Raw genomic sequence first — 10,019 nt, 5'->3', positions numbered from 1 at the left:
TTGCGCAGATCACTGCAACAGCACAAACATTGTTGCTTGCCTGATAGAACCAACTGCCCTCTCCTCCACCCCCATCCATTATTCCTCTTACCCCCCTACCCTGAACCAACTGGGTGGATGCAAGGGGGCACATGCGGTGGAGAGAGGGGAAAGATGATGGGAGAGAGACCCAATGCATTAGCAGGAGTCCCTCTGTGGGATTCCGCTGGCAGGACCTGAATAAGATACAATGGTCCCTCTGGTTACAAACTTAATTGGCTCTGGAGGACCGTTCGTAACCGGAAACTGCTCATGAGGTGCGTTTTCGCTAATGGTGCCTCCCGCTGCTGCCATGCCGCCAGAGCTCGACTTCCACTCGCATCCAAGGGCAAAGTTTGCAACAAGGGGCATCTACTTCCAGGTTAGCGGAGCGTGTAACCCGAAGCATTCATAAGGGGGACGGTACATTACACAAGGTGCCACTGTATAGGGTGCCTGGGGGCATCAGGGGACACACTCTGCATGTTGCCACCTTTCCTTGTACATTTCCTGCACATATTCTGCACATGCACTCATTGCACTTCTAATCCCTTGCTGGATTGTTTTTACAGAGTTTTGTGGGATTTCTGACAGTTTAAGAGTTAACGTCATTTTTACAAGTTTTACTTATTTTATTAAGAAATTATCAGAGCAACCTTGTACATGACTAGCCAAAAGTAAACCCATCAAGTTAAATGAGCCTACTCAGTAAGCCAGTATACAATTACAAAATTTAATCTTCTACACTAAAAGTGCCGTTCTTTGGCTTCCGGTTCCGGTTCTCCTTAATGGAGGCAGCTCCCATGACAGCAGGAGATCATTGCCGAAGGAAAAACAAGGATGACTGAGGGTAATTATCCTTGAAAATTCCTCATGGGGGGGCGGCCTTCACTCGCAGTTTGTCTAGGTACCTGGCTCTTGCTCCAGCATGGAATGCGGGAGGCAGGGAGGGCTGAGTGCAAAAGCGCTTTGCCTTATGAAAACCCTCCAACGTTGCCATTAAGCAGCAGAGGTTCTCCTGTTATTTAGAGCTTTATTTGGACTGAAGTACAGGCGTGTGCTAGAAGAGATGAGATCATAAACTGTGGAACTGAACCAGCTGCAAGGTTGTTAAGGTTTGAACTTGAGAGAAGACTTCATTCGGTGCAAAAGCCTGTGTGGGGGAGGGGAGCCTACCGTTTCTTAAAGTTTTCTTCTCTACATTTATGATTTGGCAACCCTCCTTTGAATGTTAGTTTAAATCATATATGTACAAGTGAGAAGGGATGAATCTGGATTATAGATATGGAATATAACAATAAACGGAACTGTGTGTAAAAATATCGTTCTGTTGTCAAAATATTTTTGTTTCTAGCATATCTGCATGAGATAATTTCTCTTTCACACACACATACCCACAGAGATGTACAGAAATCACAGGTCTTTAATAATCCTTGTATCATGAGTTTTAAGGCATCAAATAAATATCCTGGAACTCTCCAGAGACCATTACCCATTTTGCTCCTTAATGCTCATCAAAACCAGTGATTTTACATTTTGTAGTACAGGTAGACTTTAAAGACATTTATGAATCCTTTAGAATATTGTCTGCTTCCACTTTGGTCCTTAATGAAATAAAAGTTCCATTCACATTATACCTACAGAATACAGAAAGAGAAAACACTGTCCCGACTTAACTTCTGAAGGAGCTTGAAGAAATGAAGTTGCACACATATTGCAATTGTACAGGTTTAGATAATCAGCCTCTTATTTCCCTTCCCATAATGCTCAATATATACACAGATTTCTGACAAGCCTGGAACAATTATACTACACTGGACAACATGATGGAAGGTTCTGGATTGTTTGAATGTTCCATGATGACACAGCTACTGGGCTCAGGGCCATGTTGGTGGTCCCACCTGCAGGTGTCCATCATTGGCAAAGGGTCTACCTCAAGAATGCCTCTGCTCCTTATGCATAGCCTCCTTCAAGAAAGGCAGTCCATGCAAACTGGATGGTGGAGTCTGGCGTTGGAGTCAGAAGCATGCCTAATGCTGAAGGGGGCAGGCTCTACACAGTCCTAATTCTGGTACTCAGGTGAAGGATGCTGTTGTCACTTAAGAAATCTCAACTATGGCTTGATTGTGTCAGTGTCCATGTGAGTTTGAACACCCTGAAGATTTGATGGAGGCTGATAACCTTACTTGTTCAGGTTTAGTGATAATTTTCTTACTACAAAATCCTTGGGAACATCAAAAGACAGACAAAATGTAACCAGTATCAGCCCAATTTTCAGAGTGGGCATTTGTGCAACAGGTTAAAAGATTAATTTCAGGATTCAGAAATATGTAGCTACACATCCAAGAAATGGGAGATAATTGCCTTAAAAAAATTTTTTAGAAATGTCTCGGTTCTTTTGTTTTTCTTAATACAGAGATTTGTGGTAATTTTACAATTCTTTGGTGAGGTCATAAATCAGTAACATAACCATAATTACCAGAACTTATTGCCTTGGCTGTCTAGCACTTATGTAAAGCATACCTCTATTGCCAGACAGACGAACTCAGGACCCTGGAATTACTACATGAAAATATTTGAAAACAATACTATTGGTTAAAATATCACAACTAAAAAAATCTAAAGGCAGGGGCTGTCATTTGATGTCTAGTTTCCAAGCCCTTCAATTATTATCTGAACATATAAAATGATTTCTCCAAGCATTTTTTCTCTAAAAAGAAAAGGGCGATTCTTGAGATTCTAAGAGCAGCATTTGGGTCTACACAAAATTTTCTGAGCGGCTAAAATGTTGCCATCTTGACTCAATTTGTGCAAACCTGCTCTGGGTTAAAGGGGGTGAAGAGATAACATACTATCAGTAGAATTCTAAATACAAACAATATACCTGCTAAATCTTTTCTTCATGGCTGGTATGGATTAGGTCTGTTGCTGCACTGCTTTCCTAACACAACAATCAGTTGAAGCCTTGAGTAACTTCTACAGTGAGTACTGAGCCTCATATACAAAAAAGCATCTCATATATACTTAAGACTCACAGCTGAAAGTTAAGGTCAGGTTACTGTAGCCAAGAGGCCCAAACTGGTAAAACTGATTATAACTGCATACAGCAACATGGGTTCAGACTGTACTTGTATGACATCAACATCATTTCATACATTCATTACTAAAAAGGCATTTTAAAGCACTATTTTTACATATACAGTATCTAGAAAGACCATAATCAGAAGCCAAGTAGTTATGATTCCATTGTCTGCATCTTCCTGAAGTTTTCCAGTGTGTCAGATTTCCAATAGGTTTCTTTCATCTAAACAGAACAGAACACATATAACTATATACAGAAGTACTAAACGATCTAAGATGGGGTTATGTTATTAATTATAATATTATTCTGTATTTTGTGCTGTTATCTTGTATTTTTATCACTCTGAAATCTACAGGTGAAGGACAGCATACAAATTTAAATACTGGTTAATGCTCATCACTTTTTAAATCTGTAGTATCGCCAGCCAAGATTATGCAGTCATGGTATTCCTGCCCAGAATTTTGGTGTGATACACTAAGATGAGTGGTCTATCACCATCTACGCCCCTTGTTCCTGCAGTCTTAAGCAAGCGCCAGAGCCAGGAGCATTATAGAACTTTGGTTGGCCACAATGCATGGCTGGTGAACTGTGTCAGTTTGATAGGTCTGAAGCTGTGTAGGCCTCCAGTAAGGGGACAATTCACCAGCCCCACAGCAGCAGTGCTCTTGCACAGCCCCCATTCATTTCTTTGGTAGCTACCTGAGCCTCATGGTGACTTCTCTTTAAACTTCCCGTTTCTAGGACATACTGTAAACAATCTTTTGCAATAATATAGTATCAATCCTTTCCCTCCCCTTCTTTGAAAGCATTTTCTACTCATTTCAGTGAAGGTGGGCGAAGTTGTACATTTGGGAATTGCAAGGCTGCCCTGAAACAAGACAGCAGTACTTATTACTCAAATTCGTGATAGTGCCCAAAGCTTTGAAGTGGACTTTGAACTTACCGTCCTTCCACAAAGAACTTAAACCTTTCTTTGCCTGGTACTATTTTCCACACCATTGCTGTCTTCCGTTTTCCTGTACAAAAGAAGTGACATTAATGTAAGCCTGTAAACATCACAAATCATTGTTCTACCTATGTTTCGAGCTGCCCTTTTCTCGGGATAAACTTTTCTGTTGTCACCTTTCACGTGGGTAACCTTCACTACCAACCAGAGAAGAGCACGCTGTCCAGGAAGAATACCATAACAAGGGGAAGTCCAACCTGGTTCCACCCATTAGCCAGTGAATGTACAGCTCCCATATTTGTTTTCCTCTTCCCCTCTCTATTTGTTCATTAGTTTTTTGAAACACATCTATTAGGGAGCATGAGCTTGCAGTCAATTCTATATACCAATTGTGCTGTATGAAGAAGTTCTTGTCAGGAAAAAAAGACTAGCTTAGTAGCATGTAGGGAACCTCTGGCCTTCCAGAGGTTGCCAAGCTACAACTTCTAACCTCCTTGGCCATTGGCTATGCTTGCCAGTACTGATGGGAGTTATAGTACCATCTAGGAGGAAACACACCCAATGTAGGTATCTTCCCCTGGTATCTCCAACTAAAAATATCAGCTAGGAAATGATGGTATGCTGTACTGGAGACTCTGGGAAGCCACTAGATGAACAAATAATCTGAGCAGATATAAGTCACCTTCCTATGTTCTGTCTCCACTGTTGCAGGCACTCTGCCTTTGAATGTTGGTTGTTGAGAATTACAGGTGGGGAGAATTCTGCTGCACTTAAGTTCTGCTTTGTGGGCTTCCTATGGACATCTAGAGACAACTATGAGAGCAGAGTGCAACTATGAGAGCAGACCTTTGGCATGATCCAGGAGAGCCCTTCTTATGTACAGACTTTTTGCATGGAAATTTGAGAGTGACTGTCATGGTGGGGTGGGGTGGACTAAATAATTTGGAATTCCTACATTTAATTACAAACTGGCATCAATTAAGAACAGAACTTTTCTCTTCTTGAAAATGCCACTATTAATGGGTGCAATCCAACACCTACTGAGCTCAATAGCCAAGGCTGCTTAAATTTTCACCACACACTATTTAAGCATTCATATAAAAACGCAGAATAAAATTGCTACTTACAGGGTCTCTGTCTGTTCAAATTCTTTTTCAACTTCTTCTGTGAGACAAAGAAAATAAAGTGATTATTTCACATATCCATCATTGCATTAACAGGAGCATAAGAACAGGTGTGCTAGGTTAAATCAGCAGGCCAGCGCATTAAGGTCTAAGTGGTTCTCACTGGCACAATGTAAACATACTGGGAGTCACAGCCACAGCTGAGGCAGAGCAAAACTTACTGATCATTCAGCAATTACCGAATGCTAATTATTTTGTCCACTTTGGAAAATGCCCAGATATGCACAAGGCGAATCCTACAAATAGAGGAAGATAATATTTGCCTACATAATGCCGTGACTTATCTAAAGTGGGAAAACATGTCCTCTAATAGGGATCCCCACCTGAATAAAATATTGAGAGGGCATGTAAGCCCTGCTCCACATAATTGATCACATGACATGACACTCACACACCATTTGAATGGCAATGCCCAGCAAATGGGAGAGGGGACGAGCGAAAGGACCTTGGCTCCTATGTCCTCTAAGCACTAGAAAATACCATCCAATTTGATTTATGTCATTTCTTTCTTCTAGGGCAAGCTTGGCTAACCTGCAGCCCCTTTTCAGATAATCTTACATTGCAGATTACTGGTTAATCCAGCCTTTCCTAATGTGGTGTCTTCCAGAGGTTTTATACTACAAGTCCCATTATCTCCAGTCAGCACGGCCTATTATCAGCGATGATGGAAGCTGTAGTCCAGTAACATCTGGCACCATGTTGGGGTATATTGGGTTTTGCTGAAGAATTATAGCGAACCCTGGAAATCCAATTTGTGTAGTGTAGGCGTGTGTGGCAAAAGTGTGCTCCTCCTATATCTTACCAACTTGAAATTCTTTCTTTTTGGTGCACGCTTCATAGGCAAAAATAACAGCAACAAAAAGGACAACTTCAGCAGCTATTGCAAGAAATGGCTTGAGGGGTGTCATATAGGTGAGAACTTTGAGAGACACTTCGCCTTTTCTTGCGCCTAGAGAAAACACAGCTTCACACGAGTAAACCCCAGTATCTTCCTCAGAGAGACCCATGATCTTCAGTTTTGTCATGTTGGCATGCTCTTGGGTAATGGTGTACTTTTCTGGCATCAGAGTAGTATTAATAGCCACCTGGTACAAAAACAAGTTCACAAGCGTTAGCAGGGTGACACAAAATGGACTCATGTTAGCACTAGAAGTTCAGAATGCAGGAATTTAAATATGGTAATGGAATACTCTCCTAACAGGGAAACTAAATATGCAATGGAAAAGCAGAAATGGAAAAGGAAATGCCGCAATTCACAAGTACTTGATTGACAGCCTAGTTTGGGCCAGGGGTTTGAATGCAAGCTTATGTTTTCCTTGGGCAAATGTTCTTCTACCCAGGACACAGTCTACTACTTAGTCCATAAACTTAAACCTTGGGGACTAGATTCTAGTAAAGGTGTTAAGCAGTGCTTTTTTCTGGGTACTCAAGGGTTTGGAGAACCAACACCTTTTTTCCCCTAGAAGAAAAGCACTGGTGGCAGGAATCTGTTAAGGTACCTCAATAAACCTACAATGGCCAAAGTTCTTTAGGGCAGGGTTCTCAGAAATTTCCTATCCCCAGGACCCAGCACTGAAATATAGGGCAGCCCACCAGTCCCACAAAATGGCAGCATAAACAGTTTCCCATTACCAGCATCACATGATTTCTATTCACCAATCAAAGGATCACAGCAATCTTAATAGATGGAATCCAATGACATTATCCTGAACCAATCAAAATCTTTTCGCTCTTCAGATCATGCAATATCATGTGAGTACGTATAATCATTTTTCAGTGTCTTTCTTTACTAAGACTTTGACTCATTTCCCTATGCATTAAATGCCTCCCAATATCCTCTTTCATCTGTCTACAAAACAATTCAAGATTAATCACAATTGCCATGCCTAGTCGGCTCTCTTTTCATGCATACATTGGTCACGATAGATTTTATTCTTTTCAGTGCTCCGTACAGTAAAAGGTAAGCAGCCATAGGCATTTTCAGTTAAGCTAGGTCATAGGCTCAAAGGAAAATGAAATCCTCAAAATGATAGAGTTTTATGAAAGTACTTTCTGCATCATGAGTATCCCTGTGTCCAACGTTTATTTCTAGACTGCATTTGAAGAGAGCTTTCCATAAAAGTACTGAATGACATGTGTTTGTCCTTTATCAAGCAGAACTTCACCTGTTCACTTCCATTCTTTGTATACCAAACCCAGGAAGATGGGTTGTATTGGTGGGTTTCACTGCCAACCAAACACGCCAGGACCACAAAATCGCCTACGTAACTGATTATGCGCTCCGATTTTCCATGCGGTTCAGGCACTAAGGAAAAAACAAAACACACTTGTGATACTTCAGGCAGCTTTTTTTAAGACCACTTGTGAAAGGATCTACAACACATATGAATAACTCCATACCCTCCAACATTTCTCTGATGAAAATAGGGATGTCCTAAGATAAGGCGGGACATTCTGGGATCAAATCAGAAACTGGGATGTCTTCTGTAAATCCAGAACTGTCCCTGGAAAATAGGGGCACTTGGAGGGTCTGCTACTTCCTTATCTTTACTATTGTTACAGAAGGGGCCTCTGTCAATCCTAGACATTGCTAATTTCTCCCAGATGGATGTATGAACCAGAGCAAGGAAAAGATAACCGGCCTCAAAAGAGCCAAATACAAGCAATCCATTCAACGTCCTTCCTGCATTTCCTTTCTTCGTGTAAATAGGGGTTCAGCCAACTGAGAAGCAGAGAGCTGTTAAAACATATTGCTTTAATCTCTCCGATAAATTAGAGCTCAGCATATAAAGCAGGAAACCAAATGTATCTGATTAGCATCACTGCTTCTCAGTCTGATTAATGTTCGTCAGCAGAGCGTGATCTCTTTTGTCATGCTTCTCTGTTTTAATGAAAGTTTTCCTTCTTAGATAGCACGCACTGTTTCGCTGCTCAGAATAAGCGATGACGACTGGGTCTGCGGAGGCGTCAGACAAAAGGGGTGGGGTGGGGAGGAGAGTGAACATCACATGGGCACAGCCATCCCATTGTGTTTTAAAATGGTGCCTTACTGGGGCAGCACAAAGCTTTCAACAGCCGTATGCATTACTTCAACTATGAGGCTCAAAATTAACTTTTCTTCGGTCTCTGCCCCCTCTGCCCCCATTCCATGCTTTAAAACAGCATCTACATTCCCGATATGTTCAAGGTTGTTTTTTAAAGAAGTTTGCCTCCACTGATTTTAAAATAAGAAATGAAATACACAGAGCATGTATCCTCCACATTTTAAACTCACTAAAATCAAAGCACCATCTTGACTACAGAATACATACATTCCAAGAGTTTAAAGCCAAAATCTGGGATGCCATCTTCCCATTTTTTTATCATGACAGCATGGCAGCCATTTTGGTTGTCATAATTTCACTGCACAATTCCCCGCCCTATTTTTCAAGTACAGTGGCACCAAATGCATGTTTTTTGACCCCACACAAGATCACGCCCCCCCAAGCACTTTTGTGCTGCAAAATTGGACAAGATCCCAGCAACCAAAATGGCTGCCGGTCTCTCGCAATAAAAAATGGGATGTCCCAGTTTATCTGGAACACTTGTAGGCTATGCAGAATATGGTACCATTTGTATCTGCTGCCCAGATTCAACACACACTTGAGAACAAGTACAGTTTTGTTGCAAAAAAGGGCAATATATTTTTAAAGTAAAATTAATTAAGCTCAACATCTGCAACTGTGTACATGTCTGGCTGGCTGCCACATTACTATAAAATGGTTTTATCTTGGTTTTTTTTTTTTTTAAGGAAGCTTGTTTGCCATTCTCTGGACAATCATTTGGAAGGGAAATCAGGCTGTAGAGTTCTCAACTTGGGCCCTGAGCTCCAGGCCTAGCTGCACCATTGTATTTTGCAAATTAGTTGAAGCTAAATGGGAGACCACTGGAAACCATATAAAAAGCCAGTTTCAATTCACTTGATAATAAAAGACTCACCAGCAGAATCCTATACATATCTACTCAAAAGATACATTGAATACAATGGAACCTACCTCCCAAGGAGGCATGTCTAAAATTGCAGCCTAAGGCTGCAGTTGACTACAGTAGACCTCTGAGGAAGTATGCCTAGGATAGGGAAATACATTTCATACTCATGATACAAACAAAGCTTCCACAATAAGAATGATGAACAAAGATTGGGCTTTCTAATCTCTTCCCTGATGGGAAGAGTGTAGGTGGGTTCCCATGAAGCAAGACACAGTGATAACAGCAAGAACCTTTATTGAACTAACAGAACTGGACAATAGGGGCAAAGCAACTGCTTAAAGACATTTCTGGAGGCCTGGGCCACTCCCACTCTCACCGTGATTGGCTCTCTAAACTCCCAAGCTGCGAATCGTAACTCAGAGTTTAAGGGTCGATGGCCCAAATCCTGAAATGTTCTGTGATTGGATATCATGTATCAAATCAGAACACAGGGGCTCAGAATCCTTAGTCCAGACTCAAGCTCAGGCACACACAGACTAATGAATACACAACAGTCTCCATGACTCACAGGTAGTCAAAATGGTGCCCTCCAGAGTTTTTGGACTACAACTCCTTCAACCACAGCTAGCATGACCAGGAATTATGAAAACTGTAGCCCAGCAGATCTGAAGCACACCATGATAGGTACCCCAGTTCCACATGAAGTGGCCATATCTGCCAGCACCCTGTAAACTGGTTTCTTCTGGGAATGACCAGAGACTTGCTACATTCGTCACAATACATTTTGAATGCATTATAAACATCCACACCAATTGGTGCC

The 10,019-nt window shown here is 41.5% G+C and overlaps 1 protein-coding gene across 3 annotated transcripts in view; it reads right to left on the bottom strand.

Moving 5' to 3' along the window:
* Positions 1 to 1,423: 1,423 nt before the first annotated feature.
* EMB (embigin) overlaps positions 1,424 to 10,019 on the bottom strand; it is a 30,614-nt gene continuing 22,018 nt past the window's right edge. For 2 of the 3 annotated variants that reach the window (XM_081929956.1, XM_081929958.1), the window contains 5 exons: positions 7,396 to 7,535; positions 6,033 to 6,315; positions 5,174 to 5,210; positions 4,044 to 4,116; positions 1,424 to 3,322 (listed from right to left, as the gene is read on the bottom strand). In XM_081929956.1, the coding sequence (XP_081786082.1) occupies positions 4,062 to 4,116; positions 5,174 to 5,210; positions 6,033 to 6,315; positions 7,396 to 7,535 (515 nt within the window). In that variant the 3' untranslated portion in view covers positions 1,424 to 3,322; positions 4,044 to 4,061. The remainder of the gene's footprint in view (positions 3,323 to 4,043; positions 4,117 to 5,173; positions 5,211 to 6,032; positions 6,316 to 7,395; positions 7,536 to 10,019) is intronic. The other variant, XM_081929957.1, reaches the window with a different exon arrangement.

This window comes from Podarcis melisellensis (assembly GCF_964234715.1).
Source record: "Podarcis melisellensis genome assembly, chromosome: 11".
Lineage (NCBI taxonomy): Eukaryota > Metazoa > Chordata > Lepidosauria > Squamata > Lacertidae > Podarcis > Podarcis melisellensis.
This window is presented reverse-complemented; position numbering and strand designations above follow the sequence as displayed.